General features: G+C 38.7%; 8 protein-coding genes across 11 annotated transcripts; 4 read left to right on the top strand and 4 right to left on the bottom strand.

Annotated features, from left to right (window-relative positions):
• The first annotated feature begins 1,310 nt into the window (after nucleotides 1-1,310).
• On the top strand, nucleotides 1,311-4,840 carry LOC17885440 (carbon catabolite repressor protein 4 homolog 2). Its single transcript, XM_006290719.2, has 11 exons — nucleotides 1,311-1,864; nucleotides 2,080-2,824; nucleotides 2,914-3,000; nucleotides 3,082-3,165; nucleotides 3,241-3,327; nucleotides 3,419-3,505; nucleotides 3,621-3,674; nucleotides 3,771-3,862; nucleotides 3,970-4,084; nucleotides 4,171-4,318; nucleotides 4,413-4,840. The coding sequence occupies exons 1-11, from the start codon at nucleotides 1,707-1,709 to the stop codon at nucleotides 4,556-4,558; spliced, it is 1,803 nt and encodes a 600-aa protein (XP_006290781.1). The 5' UTR covers nucleotides 1,311-1,706; the 3' UTR covers nucleotides 4,559-4,840.
• Nucleotides 4,841-4,921: 81 nt separating this feature from the next.
• LOC17886538 (DEAD-box ATP-dependent RNA helicase 52) lies at nucleotides 4,922-8,870 on the bottom strand. Its single transcript, XM_006290664.2, has 7 exons — nucleotides 8,698-8,870; nucleotides 7,525-8,325; nucleotides 7,347-7,430; nucleotides 6,736-6,978; nucleotides 6,077-6,244; nucleotides 5,815-5,928; nucleotides 4,922-5,720 (listed from the first exon to the last, which is right to left on the bottom strand). Exons 2-7 carry the CDS (start codon nucleotides 8,233-8,235, stop codon nucleotides 5,109-5,111), a joined length of 1,932 nt encoding a protein of 643 aa, XP_006290726.1. The 5' UTR covers nucleotides 8,236-8,325; nucleotides 8,698-8,870; the 3' UTR covers nucleotides 4,922-5,108.
• A 602-nt stretch (nucleotides 8,871-9,472) lies between these two features.
• Nucleotides 9,473-13,123, top strand: LOC17885166 (carbon catabolite repressor protein 4 homolog 1). The gene is made up of 11 exons (XM_006290722.2): nucleotides 9,473-9,943; nucleotides 10,188-10,926; nucleotides 11,076-11,162; nucleotides 11,259-11,342; nucleotides 11,416-11,502; nucleotides 11,592-11,678; nucleotides 11,797-11,850; nucleotides 11,938-12,029; nucleotides 12,145-12,259; nucleotides 12,362-12,509; nucleotides 12,618-13,123. Exons 1-11 carry the CDS (start codon nucleotides 9,786-9,788, stop codon nucleotides 12,761-12,763), a joined length of 1,797 nt encoding a protein of 598 aa, XP_006290784.1. The 5' UTR covers nucleotides 9,473-9,785; the 3' UTR covers nucleotides 12,764-13,123.
• A 327-nt stretch (nucleotides 13,124-13,450) lies between these two features.
• On the top strand, nucleotides 13,451-14,525 carry LOC17886297 (protein YLS3). 2 transcript variants are annotated; one of them, XM_023783399.1, is made up of 3 exons: nucleotides 13,451-13,819; nucleotides 13,923-14,009; nucleotides 14,102-14,302. In XM_023783399.1, the coding sequence occupies exons 1-3, from the start codon at nucleotides 13,480-13,482 to the stop codon at nucleotides 14,188-14,190; spliced, it is 516 nt and encodes a 171-aa protein (XP_023639167.1). In that variant the 5' UTR covers nucleotides 13,451-13,479; the 3' UTR covers nucleotides 14,191-14,302. The 2 variants fall into 2 exon arrangements, with proteins under 2 accessions (XP_023639167.1, XP_006292695.1); XM_006292633.2 differs by having other exon boundaries at nucleotides 13,457-13,819; nucleotides 13,926-14,009; nucleotides 14,099-14,525.
• On the bottom strand, nucleotides 14,318-15,064 carry LOC111830720. The gene is made up of 2 exons (XM_023783400.1): nucleotides 14,981-15,064; nucleotides 14,318-14,718 (listed from the first exon to the last, which is right to left on the bottom strand). Exon 2 carries the CDS (start codon nucleotides 14,708-14,710, stop codon nucleotides 14,510-14,512), a length of 201 nt encoding a protein of 66 aa, XP_023639168.1. The 5' UTR covers nucleotides 14,711-14,718; nucleotides 14,981-15,064; the 3' UTR covers nucleotides 14,318-14,509.
• On the bottom strand, nucleotides 14,982-18,809 carry LOC17887272 (F-box protein At3g58530). 3 transcript variants are annotated; one of them, XM_023783398.1, is made up of 13 exons: nucleotides 18,625-18,809; nucleotides 18,479-18,538; nucleotides 18,291-18,374; nucleotides 18,041-18,171; nucleotides 17,883-17,958; nucleotides 17,663-17,733; nucleotides 17,389-17,475; nucleotides 17,228-17,300; nucleotides 16,945-17,012; nucleotides 16,792-16,860; nucleotides 16,602-16,707; nucleotides 16,391-16,487; nucleotides 14,982-15,064 (listed from the first exon to the last, which is right to left on the bottom strand). In XM_023783398.1, the coding sequence occupies exons 1-12, from the start codon at nucleotides 18,793-18,795 to the stop codon at nucleotides 16,422-16,424; spliced, it is 1,062 nt and encodes a 353-aa protein (XP_023639166.1). In that variant the 5' UTR covers nucleotides 18,796-18,809; the 3' UTR covers nucleotides 14,982-15,064; nucleotides 16,391-16,421. The 3 variants fall into 3 exon arrangements, with proteins under 3 accessions (XP_023639166.1, XP_023639165.1, XP_023639164.1); XM_023783397.1 differs by having other exon boundaries at nucleotides 15,029-15,113; XM_023783396.1 differs by lacking the exon at nucleotides 14,982-15,064 and having other exon boundaries at nucleotides 16,130-16,487.
• Nucleotides 18,810-19,188: 379 nt separating this feature from the next.
• On the top strand, nucleotides 19,189-20,968 carry LOC17886917 (protein WHAT'S THIS FACTOR 1). Its single transcript, XM_006292812.2, has 2 exons — nucleotides 19,189-19,486; nucleotides 19,572-20,968. The coding sequence occupies exons 1-2, from the start codon at nucleotides 19,209-19,211 to the stop codon at nucleotides 20,548-20,550; spliced, it is 1,257 nt and encodes a 418-aa protein (XP_006292874.1). The 5' UTR covers nucleotides 19,189-19,208; the 3' UTR covers nucleotides 20,551-20,968.
• LOC17887408 (DEAD-box ATP-dependent RNA helicase 11) lies at nucleotides 20,709-24,579 on the bottom strand. The gene is made up of 7 exons (XM_006292579.2): nucleotides 24,398-24,579; nucleotides 23,162-24,015; nucleotides 22,973-23,056; nucleotides 22,404-22,646; nucleotides 21,943-22,104; nucleotides 21,715-21,828; nucleotides 20,709-21,500 (listed from the first exon to the last, which is right to left on the bottom strand). Exons 2-7 carry the CDS (start codon nucleotides 23,882-23,884, stop codon nucleotides 20,997-20,999), a joined length of 1,830 nt encoding a protein of 609 aa, XP_006292641.1. The 5' UTR covers nucleotides 23,885-24,015; nucleotides 24,398-24,579; the 3' UTR covers nucleotides 20,709-20,996.
• Between the last annotated feature and the right edge of the window lie 438 nt (nucleotides 24,580-25,017).

The following is a 25,017-nucleotide window of genomic DNA, read 5'->3' as shown; positions in this document are numbered from 1 at the left end:
TCACTACAAAGAACAAAAGAACAAAAGAACAAAACAAATTGTTAATTACCATCATATCTCAATCGGAATTCAGCTTCCACAACGCTTTCGAAAAGTTGTGTGCGTTCTTTATTTGCGCTCATCTTAATCGCTTTTTTACTTCAAAATATATATTTCTTTTTGCTAAAAGTTTGAGGTGTTATCTTGTAGCGTCTTTCTTTTACTAGTTATATAGAGCCTTTGAGGCTTCTCAAAGAAAACTGGGTTATCAATCATGCGCCGAACCACAAAGAATGGAAACTATAGCCTCTCATAGTCAAAATAGAAAAAAATATATTGGATGCATAAAGATAGAAAAAAATCTTCAAATTTGATTTAGTGTGTATACATTATTTGTTTATTTCTTTACTTTGTTCAAAATTTTAAATTCTTAATAGTTGTCTAAAAAAAGATAAAAGTTTTCCTAGTTGAGATTTGAAAAGTATTCAATGAGAGTTGAACCTTATCAATTCATTACCTATCTTAAAACTAGTCAAGTCAAATAAAACAAAAGTTATATAGAAACCCTGTAAATTTAATATTTTTAAATTCGAGTAAACCTTATAGAAAGTGAACTTAGTAAATCCACATTTTAAGAAAACCAAACCAAAGTTTTCACAAGTCAAACAAATATTAATTTGGTTTTTGATCCCGTGATAGCTTAGCAAACCAATACGAAAGTTAAAATTAACATGACAATTCGGACGATGTTCAAATGTGCTTCTTTCATCAACTTCATCAATGTTTAAATTAAATTGATAAACGAAAGTACCCAATGCTTTTCTCTTTTGTTTTGGGGTAAGTTGTTGTAAGTATCACATCTTAGAAGAACAAAATATGTTTAGTCCAAAAATAATATGAAGAAGAAGAAGAAAATATGTTAATTTTGAAGTAATCACACCTCTCCTATTGGGGTTTGTCAATTAACAACGTTTTTTTTTTTGGTTTTAAGTCATCAATCTTATTTTCCTAAGGCTTAAGACGAGTCCATAAATCTTTGATTTGTCTCTTGTTAGTAAAGATTTGTAGATTTGCCTTATTATACTATATGTTACACCAAAGGAACCGAAAAAACTCAAACAAAAAAACTTTCATTCTTTGAGCGCCAAAACCAATTTTTTCATGAGGAAGAGAAAATCAATTTTAATATTCTACAATGTACATAAATATTTTATTCTTATTTGTCTTCGAAGAAAAATAAAAATATTAAAGAAAAAAATAAAAATCGATGTTTTGATTGATTTTTTCCATATTCTGAGCGTAAGAATCGATCTTTTAAAGAGGATTCCTCCAAGATCTCTCCTCCCACATCTCTTAATTCTACAAACTTAGATTTCTCGATTCCATCTTCTTCTTTTTTGTTAATTCGATTTTGGATCCAACTTTGGTTTTACTACGACTACTACTACTACTACGACTATAGTTTATATATATATATATATTTATATATATTTTTGGTTTGGGTTGTGAAGAAGAAGAAGAAGAAGAAGACATTTCATTTCTAGGGTTTCTAGAGATTCGACGGGTTTTTGGGTCAAGTAAATGGTGGATCAGCCAATCGTACGCTCCACTTCATTAGGTCTACAAGGAGAATATACATCTAATCAAGGTCTTGGTTCGATTCTGAATCTCTGCTGCTGCTGCTTCGTTAGTGTGCGACGACCATTACCAGGTGTTATTGAAAAGCAATGCTGAGCGTGATCCGAGTGCATCTACCTTCTGAAATTCCCATTGTGGGCTGTGAATTGACTCCTTACGTTCTTGTTCGTCGCCCCGATAAGACCCAGGCCACGGATGATATCCCTGAATCGGCTCCTCTTGAAGGCTACTTCTTGAGATACAGATGGTTTGTTTTCTTCATTTCCCTCAGCTTTCTTCGATCCTTTTGGCGAATTGGGGTTTATCAAAGATTGAATTTTGATCCGAATTTCAAGTCTTGTGATGTATACTTTTCTGATTTAGGTCGTCAAAAGATATTATTATAGTCGGAATTCTTGCTTCTTTTGAACAGAAAAGTTCTGATCTTGTTGTAGATTCATTCTTTGGATTTCTTTCTTGTAGGTATCGTGTACAGAGCGATAAGAAAGTAACGATTTGCAGTGTGCATCCAACAGAACAAGCCACTTTGCAATGTGTTTTCTGTTCCAAGCGTAGAGCCCTTGTTCCAAAAAGCTATCACTGTTCGCCAAAATGCTTTACGGATGCGTGGCAGCATCACAGGACTTTGCACGAGCGAGCAACTGCTGAAAACGGAAACGAGGAAGATGACTTGGGCCGGCATAACAGCGCGGGTTCTGGGGCTCTCGCTGGGACCTTATCTGGGTCTATGACAAATCTCAATATTGCCAACAATGGTCCAGCTCCGTTTTATCCTTCTAATATTACTCAGAAAAATGGAGGAGAGACGTTAGTTGAGGTCGGGGTTTGCAAAACGTACACTCCAACAGCTGATGACATTGGCCACGTTTTGAAGTTTGAGTGTGTTGTGGCTAATGCTGAGACTAAACAGTCTGTAGGACATCCTAGTACCATTTTGACTTCACGGGTTATTCCTGCTCCTTCTCCAAGTCCCCGTAAGCTAATCCCTGTTAACGGAGCTGATGTGATGGGTCACTTAGATCAAGATGGTCGGATTCAGTCTGCAGGATCATTCACTGTTCTTTCATATAATATTTTGTCTGATACTTCTGCAAGCAGCGACCTCTACAGTTACTGTCCTCCTTGGGCTCTTTCTTGGCCATACCGCAGACAGAATTTGTTGAGGGAGATTGTTGGGTATCGAGCCGATGTAGTTTGCCTGCAAGAAGTATGTTGTTCGTGTGGACTTGGTAAAGATTTAAAAAATTTTGTCATTAAAATCTAGATCTAATGTGTTCTTATATGGTTATCTGGCAGGTACAAAGTGATCATTTCCTTGAAATTTTTGCTCCTGAGTTGGATAAGCATGGGTATCAAGCTCTCTACAAGAGGAAGACTAATGAGGTTTGGTCATTGATCCCACACACTCCTTCCTTCAGTGATTTATGTTTTGAAATCTCTTAACCGTGAATTTCTTGTTGCTAGGTTCTCAGCGGAAGTACAAGTGCCATTGACGGCTGTGCAACATTTTTCCGACGGGATAGATTTTCGCATGTCAAGAAATATGATGTTCGTATCAGTTCAGTATGTTTGCTCGCTCGATCTATTTAGATCTTTATACTAATCCATGGACTGTAAATTCAGGTTGAATTCAACAAGGCTGCTCAGTCTTTGACGGAGGCTCTAATCCCTCAGGCGCAGAAGAGAACTGCTTTAAACCGACTGGTTAAGGTATTTTTGACATGCTATATAACTTTTTTTCTGGTCAAAGCTGATAAACAGAGAGCTATTGTTTACAAACTGCTTCCAATGATTGTTATAGGATAACATTGCGTTGATAGTTGTTCTCGAAGCCAAGTTTGGTAATCAAGCTACTGATTCCTCTGGGAAGCGCCAGCTTATTTGTGTGGTACAGTTTCCTTTTTTCTTTCCAGTCAATTGACTCTTCTCATGAGATCTTTTAGTTTTTGGTTTAGTGAAAGCCAACTAATTTTTTTTGGTTGTGATAACTTGCTGGAGTTTAGGCAAACACACATGTAAATGTTCAACAAGATCTGAAAGATGTGAAGCTCTGGCAGGTTTGTGTATCTTTATATCCGAAATAACTCAAATTTTAGTTAACTTGAAAAGAATTAGTATTGACCTCAAGAACTGTTTTATTCTTTTGAGTTTAGGTTCATACCTTATTAAAGGGACTTGAGAAAATAGCTGCTAGTGCCGATATTCCCATGCTCGTGTGTGGAGACTTTAATACGCTTCCCGGGAGGTTTGTTGATTCATAAATTCTTTTGACATGATGTATGAAATGCAGAATTCTCTTATGATTAGTGGTGTAGGAAGCTAAAGCTTTGCTTTTTGGAAATTTTATTACAGTGCTCCTCATTCACTTCTTGTAATGGGAAAGATTGATTCAATGCACCCAGATCTGTCAGTAGATCCCCTTAATATCCTGCGTCCTCACACTAAATTGACTCATCAATTACCTCTGGTAACCTTTCATTTCTTGGAGTTAAGTAAATTTATACCTTTTTTTGGCATCTCTTTTGGATATTTTGATAAGTGAATTGGTTTCAGGTGAGTGCGTACTCATCTTTTGCGAGGCAGGGAATGGGTCTTGGATTGGAACAACACAGAAGGAGAATGGATCTTAATACAAACGAGCCTTTGTTTACCAATTGTACAAGGGACTTCATCGGCACTCATGACTACATATTCTACACAGGTTTCACCATTTGTAATTCCCTTGTCCTATTTGAAACCACAACAGGAAAAATAAGTTAACTGAACAGGAAGAGTTTTTGTTTGTTTGGTTACAGCGGATACGTTAATGGTGGAATCTCTATTGGAATTACTGGATGAAGATGGATTAAGAAAGGACACAGCTCTTCCATCCCCAGAATGGTCTTCTAATCACATTGCACTCTTAGCTGAATTTCGATGCATGCCTAGGACCAGACGCTAACCGCCTTCACCACCCATCAGCATTTGCTTACAGATAGGTTTTTTTTTGTTCCGGGCTTCTTTCTTTCTTTTTTTTTTTTTTGTTTATTATCAGATTATGACATCAACTGCTTAGACAAAAACCTTTTACCAAATCTGTGATAGAGATGACACAAAAGATCAAAAGTGGTTCTGAGTAAGGCAAATCACTTCCGGAAGTTGGTCATTTTTATTATGACCTCTGTGTGGCTTTGTCTAACCTCATTTATTTCTCTCTCAATCTTAGTAAAACTTTCTTTTGCTTTTTCTTTTCCGTGCATTTTTAATAAGAGTTTGGGTTTAGTAGATTAAAATTTTTACATGCTTGGTAAGTGTAAGACAATAATTCATGAAAATAAAATAATAGTCGACTAGGAGTTTTCTTTTTTCACAGTGAACAAAGAGAGACGAGTCGTGTCTACATAACCATTTAAAGAGCAAACCTACACATCGGTGGCTGCCCCTAATAATAAACAATAGAGATAAGTAAGAGATTGAACGTAATCGGTTCTTGAAGAATTAAAGTTAGAGCTTTAGTCCCAGGCACTAGCCACTCCAGGACCATATCCTTGGCTAGGAACGGGTCCATATCCTCCACCATAGTAAGCACCACCGCCTCTACCATAGGGTGCATAACCACCACCGGGAACATTCCCATATCCACCACCTGGTACGGTTCCATACCCACCAGGCATTGCTCCATAGCCACCACCAGGAACGCCTCCATACCCACCCCCACCACCATAATAGTCAGCACCACCACCGCCTCGGCTAAAAGATTCTCTCCTGAAATCACGGCCACCGAACCGTCCACCCGACCGCCGGTTCTTACCACCTCCAAATGAAGCACGAGATGCGTATCGAGTAAGCCAGTCAGGGACCTCCTGGTTTGCTTCTTGCATTAGCTCAGCCAGTGGTTTGGCCATTGATGTGTTGTTGTCATTGAAAAAAGCAGTTGCTAGTCCTGAATTGCCTGCACGGCCTGTTCTTCCGATACGGTGGACATAGTCATCAATGTCGTTTGGTAGATCAAAATTCACTACATGAGCCACGTGCGGAATGTCAAGACCACGTGCTGCCACATCCGTTGCAACCAAAATAGGTGTCCGTCCAGTCTTGAATGATCTCAGTGCTACTTCTCTTTCCTGTATGCATAAAAAACACAATACGGTTTTAGGTTTTGGTTCCACTGAACTATACTCTACAATCTTCTCTTTTTGATATCAAAAACTCACTTACCTGTTGGGACCTATCACCGTGAATGGTCGTTGCTGGGAAACCATTGGTGCACAACCAATTCTCCAAAGAGTCAGCGCCCTTCTTTGTCTCCACGAAAACTAGAGTCAAAGCTTGCTGTAGGGTAAAATAAACAGGATCATCAAGGTGCTCTTGAACCACAATGCATCATTTAGAACAAAGAGACAATGAAAAAGAACCATGAGACCAAAAGGAGCACTAGTATTGACTATGTACACTTTAATCAAGATATCAATCATATTACCTTTCCTTGGTTACCATTCTCCCTCTGAGCATGAAGAAGGTCCATTAGATGGCTTCTTTTGTCAGAATCATGGACAAACTCTACTCTTTGGACAATTAAATCCGTACTTGAACCCACTCTTCCAACAGCCAGAAATATGTAATTTGAAAGAAAATCAGATGCCAGTCTCTGCACACAAAAAGAAAATCAGACCTATGTGCATGTGGTATGGAAAAAGATCATTTGTTGCACAGTACACAACTTCTAAGAGCCAAACTTTTGGAAGTTTAAACTTAAACAATAAACATTAATAAGACAATGAAATGAGACCTCCAACAATAAAGAAAAACAAGATCATGTACCGGTCATCTTATCATTTCCCAGACCTACCAAATCTCACTCTTTACTACAGTTATAGGCACAATTCACGGAACTACAGCAAGCAGATGAATCACTATCTTGTTCTTTCATATCACTAGCATAAGAACTAATATATCCTTCCTTACTCCATGGAAATATCAGATCATTTACACAAGTAAAGGATAATTGGTCAGTCAGATTTATCCAAGTTAATAAAAAGACAGTTATTCTCAGAACAAGGAGAGCTGATGATAGAGTTAGCTGAATCTCCTCCGGAATGGAGAAAACATAGAAAAAGGCATGTGAAGAGTTCCACCAACCTGTATCTCCCTAGGAAATGTAGCACTGAACAACATTGTCTGCCGGACACCAGGAGGAGGCATGTCCATCTGCTGAACGATCTTCCTGATTTGTGGTTCAAAACCCATGTCCAGCATTCTGTCCGCCTCATCAAGCGCCAAAAATCTTACCATCTGTAATGAGACTCTACCTCTCTCAAGCAAATCATTTAATCTCCCAGGAGTTGCAACAAGAATATCAACTCCTCTTTCAAGCTCCCTAATCTGTAAAACAGCAAAACAAGAACAAATTAGCAAGAGCACCAGACTTACTATCATGAAATGTAGTTGATTTCTGCAGCTTTTCATTGTAAGGAAATAGTAGTAAATATCATAAACCCACATATACAGGAGGAGTAATGGTATGTTACAGAGCAAAGAATAGCCACGGCATGTCATCAACTAAACTAAGAGCTAAAGAAACAGTCTGAAAATAATTTAACAAGGCGCACTAGAAAATTTTAGTATAATTACAGCTTGGTAAAGCAAAACTAATCTCTCTCTCTCTCTCACTCTCACTCTCTCTCTCTCTCACACACACACACACACAAAAATACAGAGCCATGAAGCAGTAATCAAATAGTAAAAGAAACCTGTTGGTTGACAGGTGTTCCTCCGTAAGCAACCACAACTTTCACTCCAGTTTGATATGAGAACTTTCTTGCTTCATCGTGTATCTGCCAAATAATCATAAAACAGATGTCTTTTCATGAAATCTTCATTTGACCTACGAATGCACATAAACTATGATATTATACCAGTGATTCAGACCTGGCAAGCCAACTCCCTTGTTGGTGAGAGGATGACAGCAAGAGGATAGACTCCCCGAACTCCACGTGGTCTCTCTATATTCTGATCTTTCATAATCCCACTAATAATCGGAAAACAAAAGGCAGCTGTCTTCCCTGACCCTGTTTGAGCACAAGCCATCAAATCCCTTCCGGCAGCCAATATGGGAATTGCATTACGCTGCACAGGGGTCGGCTTCACGTATTTGCACCTCTGGATATTTAGATTCAGAGCTTCTCCGAGGTCTATCTCTGCAAATGTATTAACAGGGGGTGGTACATTATCCCCACTTGTCTCGATGGGAATATCTTCATACGCCTCAAAGTTAATGACTGTGTTGTCCTGCTCATTAACAGCCGGGTCAGCATTTCCATCATTACCAAACGGGTTAGTTTCAGTATCCCTACGGTCCCAACCTCCACTTCTGGAATTCCAACCACCACCACCACCTCCTCTACCTCCATAGCCCGAACCTCGACCAGCATAACCTTGGCCTCGACCACCATAACCACTATGTGCACCACCATATCCCCCACGATCATTACCAGGTGAAGGAGCAGCAAACTCGGAAGATGGCGTACGACTCCTAAGATGTGGAGGAACATAGTTGGTACGCGATGGACGAGAATAACCCCAACCACCAGATGGTGCCCTCTCCGATTCAGAAACATCAGCCCATGAATTTGAACTCATAATTGCAAATTAAAACCTCCCAGAAAGAACAACTGATTTTGGCCTTACCAGAATCCTCCAACTTCTTGGTTTTGAGTTTGATCAAAAGCCCTAATAAGATGGTAATAAATTTCAGTTAGAACAAGTTCATTCCCCAGAAATAAGTTGCAGCAGTGCATGTAAGAAATAAGAGAAACAGACAACAAATCAAAAATACTGGAAAAGAAGTAAAAAATGCAGATCGATTCGAGAGAACTATCTCTAGAAAAAATCTTTAGAAAACCTCAGCTAATCGAATAATCTAACAATAGGAGGCCGTAACAAAACAAAATCACGATGAACTAACACAAAAATGAGAACAATCAATTTCTGAAACCAACAAATGCACAAATCATTAAACCCTAGAAGCTAAACGAAATCGAACAGGACAACGCTGCATAGATTTAGCGACACCATGCACATAGAAGATATGTAAAGCCAGACCTTCAGAAACTCGAATAGAAGAAAAAATCTAGATCAAGGATCAATGGTGTTCGAAAAAGCTTGAGAATATAAACCCTAATTTTTTCTTTTGCCTTCTTCTCGCGATCGCACACGAAGCAAAACGAAACAAAGGTTTCTGGGAAATAAGCAAAAAGAGAAAAAGATGAAGAGATATTTGTATTTCGTCGATGGAACTTTTTATTAGTTATTTTCCAACAAGGCTTTCTCGTTTTTTTTCTAATTTCTTTCAGACTGCTTGCCGCTTTCCAATAACGAAACGCGTGCCGACTTAGCTATAGCGAAGTAAACTGTGTGTCGGCATTAATTAACCTTAGCGCGTGATATACACGAAGAGCAAGGATTGGATAGAGACGAATATTTATTGTGGTCTGGACAAAAGTAATTACTGACAAATTTCGAAAATTAATTGCCAGCAAAAGTATTTTTACATACCAACTTATGTATGAGTCTGTGCTATCACTATTTTAGATATTAATGATTTTCTAAATTGTATACTAAATTATCTCTAGTCTCTACCCAATATTGAATAATATATTACAATGATAATCTGAAAAAGGCAAATAAATGATGTAATTTTAAAAAACAAGTTAATAGATCCTTGTCAGTAATTAGTGTAAATAGTATACTATTTGTGTATAAAAATAAAAATAAAAATAAAATGAAAAACTCGTAGTTATTATTGCAGCCTTTTTAATAAAAATAAAATAAAAATACGGCGTATTTTGGGTCCTTGTCTGTCTTTGGAAATTAAATTTTAATCGTAGCGAAAATTATCGATCCCACTTTCGGATTCAATTTCATATTTTCTAGGTCGTAAAAATTGCGGTTGGAGAAACTTGTTATTGAGAAATTTTGGGGGATATAATCTAGGGTTCTGGAAGAATTAGGGTTCATCCATGCTTGCGGGGTTTAGGGTCAAGTAAAGGGCGGATCCGCTAGGGATCCGCTTTATCTCTGCTTCTGCTCTCTTTTAATCAATTTATTTATATATCTCTCTGAAAGTCTCAACCTTTGGGCTTCGTTAGTGTTGATTTGCTTTGAGAACTACAGTTAGTTAGGAAAAAGCAATGCTTAGCGTTATACGGGTGCATCTACCGTCGGAGATACCTATTGTTGGCTGCGAACTTACCCCTTACGTGCTTCTTCGGCGGCCGGATAAGACACCCACCTCCGATGATGTGCCGGAATCTGCTCCGCTTGAAGGTCACTTCTTGAAGTACAGATGGTTAGTTATAGCCTCTGGCTTTCTTTACTCTGCTTCTTTTTACTAGTTTTTGCTCCAGTTTCTCATGGGTTAGCTTGTTTCGACGAAAGTTTGAGAATTTTGTTTGATATCCCCTGATGTGATTTATGTATCTGTTTCTTAGTAAGTTCAAGTCTTTGCTCGTATGCAAATGATATAAATGGGGTTTATTAGTTTCCAGTCTGTCTCTTTGGTTCTGTATTTAAAGATGCATCATCTGTCACAGGTATAGAGTACAGAGTGATAAGAAAGTTGCGATTTGTAGTGTGCATCCATCTGAGCCGGCCACATTGCAGTGTCTAGGCTGTCTAAAGTCTAAGGTTCCTCTTTCCAAAAGCTACCACTGTTCTACCAAGTGCTTTTCAGATGCGTGGCAACACCACCGTGTGTTGCACGAGCGTGCTGCCAGTGCTGCTACAGAAGGAAATGATGAAGAAGAGTTGCTTCGCTTGAATAGCTCAGGGTCTGGATCTGGCATTCTCAGCACCAGTGGTAGTTTAACGAATGGTTCATCATCAGTTTATCCCGCATCTATAACTCAAAAGACAGGTGCTGGAGGAGAAACACTTGTTGAGGTTGGATGCTCTAAGACATACACACCAATGGCTGATGATATTGGCCATGTTTTGAAGTTTGAATGTGTAGTGGTCAATGCCGAGACAAAACAGAATGTGGGCCTTTCTTGTACCATATTGACCTCCCGTGTTATTCCAGCTCCATCACCTTCTCCGCGAAGGCTGATCCCTGTTAGTGGAGCTGATGTTATCGGACACCTGGATTCTAATGGGCGACCTTTGTCTATGGGATCATTCACTGTGCTCTCCTACAATATATTGGCTGATACATATGCTAGCAGCGACTTATACAGTTACTGCCCCACATGGGCTCTCACTTGGACATACCGTAGACAAAATTTATTACGGGAAATTGTGAAGTACCGTGCAGATATAGTTTGTCTACAAGAGGTATGTTAAATATTTTTTTGGCACAGGTTGACAGACTTGGAGACGTTGCAGTTGCTTTCTGTTTTATTATGATCATGTGCACTCATGAATAACTAGTTAGTTTATGGATAAATACCTCTCCAATTTTTATTTTTTTTTCCATTTTGCAGGTACAGAATGATCATTTCGACGAGTTTTTCGCTCCTGAGCTGGATAAGCATGGATATCAAGCTCTTTTCAAGAGGAAAACAAATGAGGTTTGTTTGGACGCATCACCTAGACCCCTCATAACCTTTTGCTGGTCACTTATGTGACTAGATGTACTGACCATAACATATTCTCAATAATCTTAGGTTTTCGTTGGTAATACGAACACAATCGATGGATGTGCTACTTTTTTTAGAAGAGACAGGTTTTCTCATGTTAAAAAATACGAGGTATATCTTAGTTTTCCTCTTGATTACCTATCTATGTATGTCCTTTTGCTAAATCATCACGCTTCTCATTTAGGTTGAGTTCAATAAGGCTGCCCAGTCTTTGACTGAAGCCCTTATTCCTATTTCTCAGAAGAAAGCTGCTTTGAATCGTTTGGTTAAGGTACTCAGAGATGCCAAATCGATTCCTGTTTCCACACGTTCTTTGTGTTAGTCTTTCATATAAAACTAATTTAGACTCTTTCTTTTTAGGACAATGTCGCCTTAATAGTTGTATTGGAAGCAAAATTTGGCAACCAGGCTGCAGAAAATCCTGGGAAGCGCCAGCTACTTTGTGTAGTGAGTTTTCCATCTATTTTGTTGTAAAAGATGATGCTACAGTTGAATTTTATGTGTTTCCACCTTCTCTTCTGCCTTAAAGATCTCGTGGTGATATTTATATATTTGATGGGTGCAGGCTAACACGCATGTAAATGTTTCTCATGAACTGAAGGATGTAAAGCTCTGGCAGGTTGGTCTTTATTTCTCATTGTAAAAGAACTCTCCGATTTCAGTCCCAACACCACTACTAATTAATAATCATTCTTGCTCAAATTAGGTTCACACATTATTGAAGGGACTGGAGAAAATAGCTGCCAGTGCAGATATTCCAATGCTTGTTTGTGGAGATTTCAACACAGTACCAGCAAGGTCTGGCTGTTTTTCATTAATTGCTATGCCCAAATTGCAAAAATGTCAAAGTCTATTAAATTATGATTATGGTCTCTAACCGAATTAACTTAAGAGTTCCTTCTAAATCTTTCAGTGCTCCTCATTCACTTCTTGCGATGGGAAAGATCGATCCATTACACCCAGATTTGATGGTCGATCCTCTTGGAATTTTGCGTCCTCACACCAAGCTAACTCATCAGCTACCACTGGTAATTATCTTTCCCAAAAACGGGAAAGTGATGCAAAAGACATGCGTTTAAACTTTAAAATTGGAACTTATGGATAATTGTCTCATCTTGTGAGCAATGCAGGTTAGTGCTTACTCATCATTTGCAAGAATGGGAGGCAGCCATATTGCTGAGCAGCAAAGGAGAAAAATGGATCCTGCATCAAATGAACCACTGTTTACCAACTGTACCAGAGACTTTATAGGCACACTTGATTACATATTTTACACAGGTTAACTTAAGCAATAACTTTCTGGCTTCACAGCCAATGCCTGCTTTAAATTCAGATTTATTTGTCATGTAAACATTTTGCTCTGTATTTTTTTATTTTTTTTTCCAGCGGATACGCTAACGGTGGAATCATTATTGGAACTGTTGGATGAAGAGAGCTTGAGGAAGGACACAGCTCTTCCATCTCCCGAATGGTCTTCTGATCACATTGCACTTTTGGCTGAATTCCGCTGCATGCCTAGGGCCAGACGTTGATGCTGCAAACTCACAGATGAAACAATATTGCATAGAGATACTGCAGCTGTAATAAATGCCACTCAAAGATTGGTTCCAATGGAGATGGTTAAGCTACATGAAGAAGAACGCATGCCATGTCCCAGGATTTTCTCCTGCTGGGTTTTTCGCTTGCGTTCTACTCTGTATCTCAGTTTTATTTACTTTGATCTCAGTGTAAGAAGTATGATATCTTTTTTGGTTCGTTTGGTTTTTCTTTTTATAGTTATTCCTCTTTGCCAGTAGGTTTTGTCTTCACTGGCTTGCCTCATTGTAACATTGTAAACATTAGATTCTTCAAGAAATGGTGACTGAAGTTTACAGTCAATTCAGCTTAAAGCATATAAACTGTGTCTTATATGGTTGTTGCCTCATAAAACTTTAATCCTAGAGCGTTAACTATCAGTGTCCTACTCTCTGTACTAGTGGGATATCTTGCAGAGACTGTGAAAACGAACTGTGAACAACTTACTATATTTATATGTAAGCCTCCAATGACACAAACTCAAATTTCAATTAAGACACGAGACATATCAACTAGTACTCATTATATTAGCTTTTTAAATCAAGTTTCTTGCAGAAATAGAACTCTTGAGTAATCAATCAATCCAACAGGGGAAACATATGCGAGCAAGAAACAAGTCTGTAGATAGGCTTATAAAAAGCCATATTGAGTTCTTAATCTGCTGAATAAACTGATGGCTTATAAAAATCCTCAAATGTTGGCTCTATGCATAACAGTAGCAGTAATGTTTCTTGGTGTGAGATCAGACCTGAAGCAGGACCTAAAGGGATGTCAGGATGCCATGTCTGATCTCTACTCGTGTCTTCCTTTCGTAACAAACAAAGCTAAAGCTCCAGACTCAACATGTTGCAGCACACTCAAGGTAAACATAGACAAAGGGCAGACCAAGAAATGTCTATGTACTCTTGTCAAGGACAGAGATGATCCTGGTTTAGGGTTCAAAGTTGATGCCAATCGTGCAATGAGCCTCCCTTCCGCTTGTCACGTCCCTGCAAATATCTCAAAATGCCCAGGTGAGAGATTTCATAACCAGATACCTTGTAAAATGTTTTGTTGAATAATTCATCAGTTTTTTTTGCATGGTGTCAACCTCATTGCTTCATTTTTGTTTGCAAGAAGAGCTTTTACATTTGCCTCTAGATTCACCAGCCTCTCAGATATTTAAGCAGTTCACTGAATCGTCTCAGAATGTTGGACATAAAGGTACTACTAGTACTAGCACGAATTTTACAGTTTTGATTCCTGCTAGCCTTCTCGGAACTAAAAGAAAAACAAATAAAATAATATTGCAGCAGTGTCGAAAAGTACAAGCATCAAAGGAAGTGGTAAGAAGCAATTTGGTATAGTGATGGCTGGAGCTCTCTCAATATGGTGTTTAGTGTAAAAATCATCTCTGTATTCTGAGCGAATAAATAAACACATCCATACGAATCATATAATCTAATCTGAAGCAGATGTATTTATCATGGCTTGTTAATAAAACTTATTGAAAAACTCATAGCATCTGACTAGAGATATATAACGAGAGATTAGAACTCTTTGAAGCATATGTCATATACAAAGAGTTATTTAGTTTTCCTGTTCATAGAAACCCTTTGGCAAAAAAAAGAAAGAAAAGCTAAAACAGCAGCAAATTCACAGTCACAGACATGGGGCTATCATCAGCAATTATTATTATTCATTTCAAATCAGCGACGGATCGATCAATCACTCTTTGTCTCCTCCATGAATCTGATGGTTCCTTTAGCAACGTAGTCATCAATCAAAAGCTTACGCTGCTCTCTCACACGATCGAGTTGCCTTTTCTGTAGTAGTAATACGCAACCCATGACTGGTAATGATATCAACTTCAATCGATCCCAAACATCAAGTTTTTTCACGAATCTTGCTACTGCACCCGCCATGACTGGATCTGGATCCAATGATCAAAAGATTGCAAACAAAATTACCAACAAAAACAAAAATTAAAAAAACCTCATCAAAAATTCCAAAATCGAGAACAAGAAAATTTGGTGACTGTTTGCGCAGATCTACTTTCATCACAAAACTTATTTTCCTTCATGAAGCTAAAACATCAGATTCAATCGAAAACGAATTTGTAATCTATTTACGAAACAAGGAAATCAGAATGACGAAGACGATGGAAAAGATAAAAGAGAAGAAAACAGCAGTACCTCTCCTGATACGAACAAAGAAAAGCTTCGAAACTTGGTAGCTATGTGATGTGAAACTGAGAGAGACGATGTTGCAGAGTAAAACTGAGAAACGAAGAAGCGCCAAGGAAGAGAGGTTTAGGGGTATTTATATCTGTACACAAACCCAACCCAAGTGGGTCATTAACAAAAAAAAATATCTGATTCCGTTATAGATATTTCTTTTTTTTGCTCGTCGAGTACTAATCCGCTGTGTATTAGGCGTATTTTTATTATTGTGTGTACTAATCCATCAAATAAATTCGACACGTGTAATATGGGTTAATCTTATTTTGAGGATTTATGATCGCTCGTACTTATCTGTTTCATTTTCAATTTTTGCCTATTTTATCAGATTTACTTACGGAGTTACGGTATATTAAAAAATATTTATATTGGGCTTTGTCCATAATGTGTTCCGGGCTTGGAAAATGGAAGCCCATATTTAAACGAATAATTGGGTCTCTACAAGTTCAACTAGTGTCACAGGAAGAGAGAAGTCAAGGGTCAAACTTGGTTTAGTGAAACTTATATTTTTTTTTGTTTTTTTTTGACAAACTTATAATTGTACAAGTGAATGTATTTAATGTACCATGGCTAGGTATGTCAATCGGACTATCCCGGCCCAGCCCGGTCCGAAATCCGTAAAGCCCTCATATATGTGAGCCCGGCCCGGCCCTAACAGAGGTACAGGGCTTTTCGGATTTTTTTGGGCTTTATTTACCGATAAAAAAAATCAATTTCTAAGTTCATCATAGTTTTTTAAAAACTATATTTAAAGGTCTACTATAAAAATAAGGCATCAAATTTTAAATAACTTATCAATATTCAATAAAACTAACTTAATTTAAGAGAAAACAATAAAAGCCAAATAAATTATTTACACTTTAACCTAATAAAACATGGAACTAAAATACTTTAAAGTATAAGATAGAGTCAAAATTTAATAGATATTTTGATGATTTCAAAATCATGATACTTATATATATATATTTAGTTTTAGCTTTGTATAAAGATTTTAAAAGTAATAAGTAAGACTAGTAAGTAAATATGAAAACTATAACATTAATCAAATCTTTCAATCAAACTAAAATATTCAAAAAATTCAAAATATATTTGTATAAGGGCTTTTCGGGACGGCCCGAGCCCGACCGGGCTAAGCCCAAAAAACCCTTTAGCCCGAATGGACTTAGCCCAAAAAGCCCGGTTTTTTCTGGACATATATATTTAAGCCCGAACCCGATGTTTTTCAAGGCCGGGCCAAACTAGCTCGCGGGCTTTAGCCCTTATTGACATGCCTAACCATGGCTTGTTAATAAAACATACCGCGACTGATTAAGACAAGAGTAATGTGACTGGAAGCCATTATAACTAATGGTAGAATTACGACACCTGTTGAGAATCGTGACATAATGAGAGCAAATTAGCTGTGTACTTTGAAGCATGTCAGACGAGGGAACATCTGAAGCAACGCTTCACGGCTTCGTCTCTGCAAAATTACCATGTGTTTTCACAACAGTGAAGAGAAAAGTGTTTAGTCTAGAGCATCGCCACAACATAGAAACTTAAATATTTTCTGTAGAAAAAAGTCAACAGTACACACCTTGATGCCGATGCAGCCATTGACATCAAGAGTGGTCAGTGTACTAGAGCATCTCTGCGAGAGAGTCTCCAGACATCTATCAGTCACTCCTACTATTCCAAACAAGCTGCATTTTTTCGGAATGGTGTTAGCAACAAAGATTCATTGTCAAAACAACAAAGCAAATAGTTCTAGAACTGGAATAAAATACCTGAGAAATTCGAGGGAAGTACAACTATTAGCCATTGTAATCACACCTGCATCTGTGATACGCACACACCTGCCATGTTTAAGAAGCATTTTAAATGAAAACGCAGCTCTTTGCTTGTTATCTTTCTTGAAAGGGGGAGACGACTTAGCTTACCATGTCAAGTTGAGAGACTCTAGCTTGTCGCATTTAGCTATGTCACCAAGCCCCTCGTCAGATAGATTCTGGCAACCAAAGCCGCACTCTTAGTTACAGATTTCTATCAAAGATATGAAAACCATTTTCAACGTATATAATCTGTACTATGGTTTGCTAGCAATCAATCCCTAAGTTATAATCTTCAAGACAGTGAAAGATATCCAAGATCTCAAATAAACTCAACCATCCACAAGGGAAAAAGGATAGTGCAACCATGTAATTGGGATACACCGACTCCTACCTGAGCACCACATAGATCTAAGAACCTTAGATCAGCTAGAAGTGATATTTTCTTGTAGGCCTTGTCAGTCAAGCTGCAAGAAATTGCGATATCAGTTCCAGAACTCAAAACAGCTGGCTTATCAATGTAGCGAGAAACAAATAAATGTGCCGATTATATACCCTGAAAGAGCATAGAGGTTTAAGGTCTGGAGAGAGGAACATTTCTGTAGCACTTCAAGTAAACCATCATCTGCAATCTTAACACACCTGGCGGCATCGTGAAGAACCAAAACCAAACACCATAAGTCTTTAATTAAAATGTATAGAAATAAAGCTTCCATCTTTATAAACAATCAACAAACAAAGAATGATATTATGCAACAATGTTATGGATTTTTTATCACCAGGAAAAATAGTATTTGAAAAGTAAAGACTTCAGCATTTTTCAACTTACCTGGTGATATTCAGTGACTGTAATTCTTGATAACTCTCAGCTACTAGCTCCATACTTTTGTCCGTTAGGCTCTGCATCAATTAGTGCACATCCAATTCATATTATTCACTTAATACAAACAGAGAACATCGAAGAGAAAGGGGCGTCCATATGTGTAAGACACTGCCATAATCACAGCTATCCATCAGAAATAAAACTCGAACGACATATATAAAGATACCTTGCAGCCACTTAGGTTCAAATCAATGATATGTCTGCAATTCTTCACTAGATGTTTAATGCCAGCATCGGTCACCCTGAGAATTATATCTAGAATTAGGCTCGTCTGATGTAATAAAATCAAGAAGAGTGACACAAATGAGTCAGACAGTATACTACCTCACGTTCCAGTAGATAGAGAAAACTTTTAACTTTGGACATATGCTAGTTATATCTTCGATTCCACTGTCCGAAATCTTTTGGCACCCATTAAGATTCAAGGATTTTAAACTTAAGAGAGCATCTGGGCACTGTAATACAGCAGCCAATAGAATATTTCAGAAGTTCAAATGGCTAGAATGATCTATGTAGTCAAATTTTCATAAATTCACATAAAAGTCGTAGTGGTAGAGTCTGCCAAAAAAGTTACCCGGGCTTTCACAAGATTAAGATGACTGTCCACAATACCCTGGGAAAATTCAAGATTGATATGCTTCACTTGCCGATATCTTGGCTACACAATTTGAAAATACGATGAGTTACTTCTGCTCAAACTTTCCAAACACTCAAATCAAGCACTGACCAGTATCAAAGTATCAAACTTTATGCTTAACTAACCAAGGACAGCGCAGCTAAAAGCCGATCCCCTGCATTGGTCATCTCGCGCAAATCAATGTTCTAAGAGACAACAATCAACACTTTGTATCAGATAAGTATAATACAGAAAACTTGGAAGACCTGAGAACAAGTCAAAGTTTTGTTACCAGCCAAATAGAAGGATAGGAGACGAGGGTGCGATAGAGCCAAGGGCTAACAAGAAGTAGAGAGATTAGATCTGTCTGAGGCAATCTCGTGCTCACTAATCTCATCACGCTTGTTACTATCTCTCTCCTCCATCTCTCCTCTTCCTCTTCTGTCACTTTCTTCGCTTCCATGATTCCTAATACAAGCTTTGCGTTTATTTCTACCAATCAGCCTCAGTACTAGAGTCTAGGATAAGCCTGAACCTTTAAACGAGCCAAGTCTTCCCGAGTCACGCGAGTCGAGAAGTCTCGACGAGTTGGAGAACTAGTTTCGTAAATTTGATTGTATCGCAGACGAAGGTTCGAAGTTTTTTTTAGGTTCTGTGCACAAAAACATTTCGCAAAGCCACACTTAAAAGGCTTACCTGTGGGCCTAGAGTTAGAAGTCGAAAATCTCGCTTTTAGATGCCTTCAGGAATTTCGTCGAGCACATTGTCTGCACTACTCTTTCTCACTTCTCTCTATTTCTTTCAGTGATAAAAAACCCATTTAGCAGTTTCAATTACAGATCATCAAGTTTTCGCATTTTCATCAGATCACTATAGATGTTCGCCAAATCCCAAAGCTTTCTCTCCTCAGTTAGTAAGCTGTTTCAGCAGCATCAACAATGGCGAGGAATGGGTGGAATGGCGAAAGTGAGACTGAAGTGGGTGAAGAACAAGAACCTTGATCACGTCATTGATACCGAGACCGATCTTAAAGCAGCTTGCATTCTCAAAGATGCCATAAAGCGATCTCCTACCGGTTTCCTCACCGCAAAATCTGTCGCCGATTGGCAAAAACTCCTCGGTCTCACCGTCCCTGTTCTCCGCTTCTTGCGCAGGTATCAAATCCTAGAAATTTCATAATCGTTGCTGGTAATATAGAAACTCGTAAGACTGCTATTGAAAGTCAGACATTATATGCAGGTATCCGACTCTGTTTCACGAGTTTCCGCATGCGCGTTACGCGAGCTTACCATGTTTCAAGCTAACGGACACAGCACTAATGCTTGACTCACAGGAAGAGATTATTCATCAAAGCCACGAGGCTGATACAGTGGAGAGACTCTGTCGAGTTTTGATGATGATGAGAACAAAAACCGTCTCTCTCAGATCACTACATTCTCTCAAGTTTGATCTCGGGTTACCAGATAACTACGAAAAGACGCTAGTCATGAAATACCCTGATCATTTCTGCTTCGTCAAGGCCTCTAATGGAAACCCGTGTCTCAAGCTTGTAAAATGGCATGATGAATTCGCATTCTCCGCGCTGCAGAAGCGGAACGAGAGCAATGTTGTTACCGGGGATGACTCTAGTTACCGCGACTTTAAAAGAGGTCAGTCCACGTTGACGTTCCCTATGAGTTTTCCTAGAGGATATGGAGCACAGAAGAAGGTCAAAGCATGGATGGATGAGTTTCAAAAACTTCCTTACATTTCTCCTTACGATGACTCAAGTAACATAGACCCAGAAAGCGATCTCATGGAGAAACGAGCTGTGGGAGTTTTGCACGAGCTACTCAGCTTGACTATCCACAAGAAAACCAAGAGGAACTACTTGAGAAGCATGAGAGCGGAGCTCAATATTCCGCATAAGTTCACTCGTCTATTCACTCGATATCCCGGGATTTTCTACCTCTCATTGAAGTGTAAGACAACAACTGTGATTCTCAAAGAAGGATATCGTCGAGGAAAGCTAGTGAACCCGCATCCTCTCACTCGTCTTCGAGATAAGTTCTATCATGTGATGAGAACAGGGTTTCTTTACCGCGCTAGAGGGATAGGCATGGTCTCTCAAGAGGAACTCTTGCTTGATAAACCAGAGGATGACCTTACGGAAGAAGGCTCTGAAGAAGAAGAGATTGTGGAAGGAAGTGAGCTTGAAGAAGATTCCGAAGATGAATAGCAATAGTTGTTGAATTTATTTACACACAGCACCAATTCAACTGCATTTTGTCTCTTAAGTACTGGAATGGAGTTTGAACTATGTACGCATAAAATCATTAAAAGGATATAAAGAGAGATTGTATTTCACCAAGAAAGATTGTCAACAACAACAAAGGGAAACAAAAAGGCAATTTGGATTTCAAACTAACAAGTGAATTTGTTAGAAGAAACCGTTAACAAGATCAAAATCGGAAAAAAAACTACCGTCTATCTTTTAGGACAAACCCTAAAAATAGCCTGAAAAAAAAACAGAGAGATTCACCTAATAGCAAGATTAGTTAAATCCATCTCTTGAATGAGAGATCTCAAAGGTGGGGGAAAATACATGTGCTCTCTTGGGAATGTCGAAGATAAGAAATAAATAGTCAGGTTAAAAAGAGAAAAAAAATGGGGGAGCCTAGTCGGCTAATCCCAAGCACTGGTCACTCCAGCACCATACCCACCACTTGGAGCACCACCGTATCCACCGCCACCATAGCCTCCTCCACCATAGTAATCATTGCCGCCGCCTCCTCCTCCTCCTCCTCCTCCTCTACTGTAAGAACCTTCCCTTCTGAAGTCACGGCCACCAAACCGACCACCAGACCGTTTCTTACCACCACCAAATGAAGCACGAGAAGCGTATCGTGTGAGCCACTCAGGCACCTCTTGATTGGCTTCTTGCATCAGCTCAGCAAGCGGCCTAGCCAGTGATGCATTGTTCTCGTTAAAGAAAGCAGTTGCTACTCCAGATTTGCCTGCACGTCCTGTTCGTCCGATACGGTGGACATAGTCATCAATGTCATTTGGTAGATCAAAGTTTACAACATGAGCCACGTGGGGAATATCAAGACCACGTGCTGCCACGTCTGTTGCAACCAAAATGGGTGTCCTCCCACTTTTGAAGGACCTCAGCGCCACTTCTCTTTCCTTTGAACGCATAACAACACAAAATTTAGTCAGCTATAGTCAACAAAGAACACATTTATTGATGAAGAACTTGAAAGAGTTCATTTCAGCAAATATAATCCACAGGTTTTTTTGTAACAATAGTTTGGTTTTAGTTTTAGTGGGAGTGAAGCATATAGTATGGTTTGATGTTCACAATTACATCAACAAATTCAACTTCAATAAATCAACGAACCTGTTGTGTTCTATCCCCGTGAATGGAGGTTGCTGGAAACTCATTCATGCACAGCCAATTTTCCAAAGTGTCAGCCCCCCTCTTTGTCTCCACAAAAACCAATGTCAATGATTGCTGTTAATAAAAAGAGAAGAAAGCCAGCATTGGTCAGAGCGTGACGAATTATGATCATGTGACATGATAATAAATCTTGGATAAGTAAACAACAGATGGTAACTATCGCATTACCTTGTCTTGAGTCTCTCTCTGCGCGTGAAGCAGGTCCATGAGATGGCTTCTCTTGTCAGACTCCTGGACAAACTCAACCCTTTGGGCAATTAAATCAGTGCTTGAACCCACCCTTCCCACAGCCAAAAATATATAGTTTGACATGAAATCAGCTGCAAGTCTCTGTACAAGAACAAATAAAGTATTAATAAACGAACGTTAAGAATTGATCATTCCTGAGCGTGCTGAATTTTATGCAGCAGTTCTCACATACGAAATATAACACTCATAAGGCATTTGAGCATTTTGCCACTCTAAAACTAAATCATCAAAGGTTTTCCCATCATGATCTGGTTAGGAACAAAGTTACAAATACAAAAGAAAGACCCCTTTTATCCTCTTGACACATAACTACCATGCTAGTTCAATAAAATAGAATTTAAGAGCAAGGAAAGGGTGTTTCGTGGACAAGTAAAACCAACCTGGATCTCCCTTGGAAATGTAGCACTGAACAACATTGTCTGTCTCACTCCACGTGGAGGCATGTCCATCTGTTCAACAATCTTTCTGATTTGTGGTTCAAAACCCATGTCCAGCATCCTGTCTGCCTCATCAAGAGCTAAAAATTTAATCATCTGCATGGAGACTCTAGCTCTCTCTAGCAAATCATTTAACCGGCCAGGAGTTGCTACAAGGATATCAACTCCCCTCTCAAGTTCCCTGAGCTGTATAAACAATGAAAAATGAGAACATCAAATCAATGCTTTTAAAATTATTTGACTAACACCTGCAAATTCCAACTCTTCTGAATGTAAAGATGATACACGCAATATGGCAGAGTTAACTATCATTGGGAAAAAGGTGTGAAAGATACATGATTTGTTTCTTTGTCGGTATTATGCACTGCTGACTTCAAAATAAAAATATTTTCACAAAGGAGACTGGCATTATTACGAAGGAAAGAGCTAGCAGAACCCAATATCAGTAAGCATAAGCTTCTATAATCATATAACAATAGCCAAATAGAATAAAATAACTGTATGATAATTACCTGTTGGTTAATAGGTGTTCCTCCATACGCAACAACAACCTTCACACCAGTTTGATAGGAGAATTTTTTGGCTTCATCATGTATCTGTCAAAAAATCACAGAATAAAAACGTGTGTATATTATATATATGGAAAATTTCCCAAAAAGAAACTCTACTCTATGAGGGAAAAAGTTGATTCTCAGTGTTACCTGGCATGCCAACTCCCTTGTTGGTGAGAGGATGACTGCAAGAGGGTAAACCGTCCGTGAACCACGGGGTCTCTGTACATGCTGGTCTTTCATGATTCCACTAATTATTGGAAAGCAAAAAGCAGCTGTCTTCCCAGACCCTGTCTGGGCACATGCCATCAAATCCCTCTCTGCAAGCAGTATTGGTATAGCATGACGCTGTACGGGTGTTGGCTTCACGTATTTGCACCTCCGAATGTTCAGATTTAATGCATCCCCAAGATCGATGTCTGCAAATGTGTTAACAGGAGGAGGTACGTCTCCCCCACTGGTCTCAACTGGAATATCTTCATAGGCATCAAAATTAATGCCAGTATTCTCCTGCTCAGTAAAGACTGGTTCTAGCTCAACATCATCTCCAAATGGGTTTACTTCACGTTCTCTACGGTCCCATCCTCCACTCCTGTTGTTCCAGCCACCACCTCCTCCTCCACCATAACCACCATATCCGGGGCGCCCTCCATCATTCCTGTAGCCGCCGCCGCCACCAGCACCACCCCCACTGGTAGGAGGAGCCCATCGAGACCCAGCTGGTTGAGCACCATACCCAGGACGATCATTTTGTGGCAAGGGAGCAGCAACAGGCTCTGATGGCCTGTTCCGTAGATGAGGGGGAACATAAGCAGGTTTAGGCCTAGAACCGGCCTTCTCTGAATCAGCCACATCAGCCCATGATGCACTCATAATTGAAATTTGTGACGTCCTAAAACTAGAAAAAAGTTGCAGCTTCCCAGCAGAAATCTTATCCAATAAACGAAAGAAATATCAAGCTGCTACGGTGACTTGTATCCTTCTTATCCGCGAAAATAAAGAACCTGGCAAATATACAAAACAAGTCTATAGTTAGCACAAACGCAATCATAGAAATCAACAACAAACAACTGCGTAATGTAAGAACCAAAAAAACTGGGATTTATCGGAACTCCATAAGCTTGGAAACCCCAGAATCCCAAATCAAATCTACCAAACAACTCAAAAAGACGAATTTAGAGAAGAGAAACAAAATCAAGCCATCTGATAAGAGAAGAGAACCCAAGCAACGCAAATTACAAAATCGAAAGGGTTTTATATCACCTCAAACCAAATGCATGGAGCAATGAAGGAACCCTAGCTAGCTACAAACTCGAAATCGAGAGAGATAACCAAAAACAACAACAACAAAAAAAAGAAGGAGAGGATACAGAGAAAAGAAGGAACCTCAAAAATCGGTAGAGAGAATCGAATCGAATCAAAACGAAGAAATCAACGGTAGTCGTTCGTTCACCCAACGGAAAAGCTCGGGCAAGGAGAGAAAAACCCTAAATTCGATGTTTCCTTTTGGATCGGACACAACGCGAGAAAATAGTGAGAGATGTTAATAATAATAACTATACTCTTCTTTTATTAATCTTCGATATGAGACCAAAACTATTAGATTAGAAACATCAGCTTCTTTTATATTTGGCTCATCAAGATCTAAAAATCTAATTATAAAACCTATAATAAAAGATTTAGGCCCAAAAAACAAAGAATGCCTTTAGTCCTATAATTTTTTTTCTTTTAAATAGGTTCCAAATTATTTTATTTTAATTTATTGTAACTCTATTAATAAGAATAGAATTAGTAGCATGTACTTATTTTTAATTTTTCAACATAATTATATTTGAGCTTCCAACCACTTGAACCCATGATTTTTTTTCTAAAATTGGATGTTGGAAGAGCCTAAATTTACAATGTTTCAACTTTCAACATCTTTCGATTGCTGGAATTTTTTTCGTTGCCTAAGTAAGTCTAAAACTATAATTTTAAAAAGTAAAAGTTTGGTTTACCAAAAAAAA

Source organism: Capsella rubella, unplaced genomic scaffold, assembly GCF_000375325.1.
Source record: "Capsella rubella cultivar Monte Gargano unplaced genomic scaffold, Caprub1_0 scaffold_5, whole genome shotgun sequence".
NCBI classification, from domain to species: Eukaryota; Viridiplantae; Streptophyta; class Magnoliopsida; order Brassicales; family Brassicaceae; genus Capsella; species Capsella rubella.
Note: the sequence above shows the minus strand (reverse complement) of the source record. Positions and strands in the feature narration are given on the sequence as shown.

Excerpts from the sequence above, each read along its gene's own strand:
- LOC17885440 (XM_006290719.2), top strand. The coding sequence starts at position 1,707 with ATGCTGAGCGTGATCCGAGTGCATCTACCTTCTGAAATTCCCATTGTG. Across the intron at positions 3,328-3,418 it reads CTTTAAACCGACTGGTTAAG|GATAACATTGCGTTGATAGT; the intron begins GTATTTTTGACA and ends TGATTGTTATAG. Across the intron at positions 3,506-3,620 it reads AGCGCCAGCTTATTTGTGTG|GCAAACACACATGTAAATGT; the intron begins GTACAGTTTCCT and ends GCTGGAGTTTAG.
- LOC17887272 (XM_023783398.1), bottom strand. The coding sequence starts at position 18,795 with ATGGAAGCGAAGAAAGTGACAGAAGAGGAAGAGGAGAGATGGAGGAGA. Across the intron at positions 18,539-18,624 it reads CCTATCCTTCTATTTGGCTG|AACATTGATTTGCGCGAGAT; the intron begins GTAACAAAACTT and ends GTTGTCTCTTAG. Across the intron at positions 16,488-16,601 it reads ATGGCTGCATCGGCATCAAG|AGACGAAGCCGTGAAGCGTT; the intron begins GTGTGTACTGTT and ends GTAATTTTGCAG.
- LOC17885166 (XM_006290722.2), top strand. The coding sequence starts at position 9,786 with ATGCTTAGCGTTATACGGGTGCATCTACCGTCGGAGATACCTATTGTT. Across the intron at positions 9,944-10,187 it reads CACTTCTTGAAGTACAGATG|GTATAGAGTACAGAGTGATA; the intron begins GTTAGTTATAGC and ends CATCTGTCACAG. Across the intron at positions 12,030-12,144 it reads TTCAACACAGTACCAGCAAG|TGCTCCTCATTCACTTCTTG; the intron begins GTCTGGCTGTTT and ends TAAATCTTTCAG.
- LOC111830720 (XM_023783400.1), bottom strand. The coding sequence starts at position 14,710 with ATGGCGGGTGCAGTAGCAAGATTCGTGAAAAAACTTGATGTTTGGGAT.
- LOC17886917 (XM_006292812.2), top strand. The coding sequence starts at position 19,209 with ATGTTCGCCAAATCCCAAAGCTTTCTCTCCTCAGTTAGTAAGCTGTTT. Across the intron at positions 19,487-19,571 it reads GTTCTCCGCTTCTTGCGCAG|GTATCCGACTCTGTTTCACG; the intron begins GTATCAAATCCT and ends CATTATATGCAG.
- LOC17887408 (XM_006292579.2), bottom strand. The coding sequence starts at position 23,884 with ATGAGTGCATCATGGGCTGATGTGGCTGATTCAGAGAAGGCCGGTTCT. Across the intron at positions 23,057-23,161 it reads CAAGGGAGTTGGCATGCCAG|ATACATGATGAAGCCAAAAA; the intron begins GTAACACTGAGA and ends ATTTTTTGACAG. Across the intron at positions 22,647-22,972 it reads GAACACCTATTAACCAACAG|CTCAGGGAACTTGAGAGGGG; the intron begins GTAATTATCATA and ends TTGTTTATACAG.
- LOC17886297 (XM_006292633.2), top strand. The coding sequence starts at position 13,480 with ATGGCTTATAAAAATCCTCAAATGTTGGCTCTATGCATAACAGTAGCA. Across the intron at positions 13,820-13,925 it reads AAATATCTCAAAATGCCCAG|AGCTTTTACATTTGCCTCTA; the intron begins GTGAGAGATTTC and ends GTTTGCAAGAAG. Across the intron at positions 14,010-14,098 it reads TCAGAATGTTGGACATAAAG|CAGTGTCGAAAAGTACAAGC; the intron begins GTACTACTAGTA and ends ATAATATTGCAG.
- LOC17886538 (XM_006290664.2), bottom strand. The coding sequence starts at position 8,235 with ATGAGTTCAAATTCATGGGCTGATGTTTCTGAATCGGAGAGGGCACCA. Across the intron at positions 6,245-6,735 it reads CATTTCCTAGGGAGATACAG|AGACTGGCATCTGATTTTCT; the intron begins GTTGGTGGAACT and ends TTTTGTGTGCAG. Across the intron at positions 5,929-6,076 it reads AGAATGGTAACCAAGGAAAG|CAAGCTTTGACTCTAGTTTT; the intron begins GTAATATGATTG and ends TTTACCCTACAG.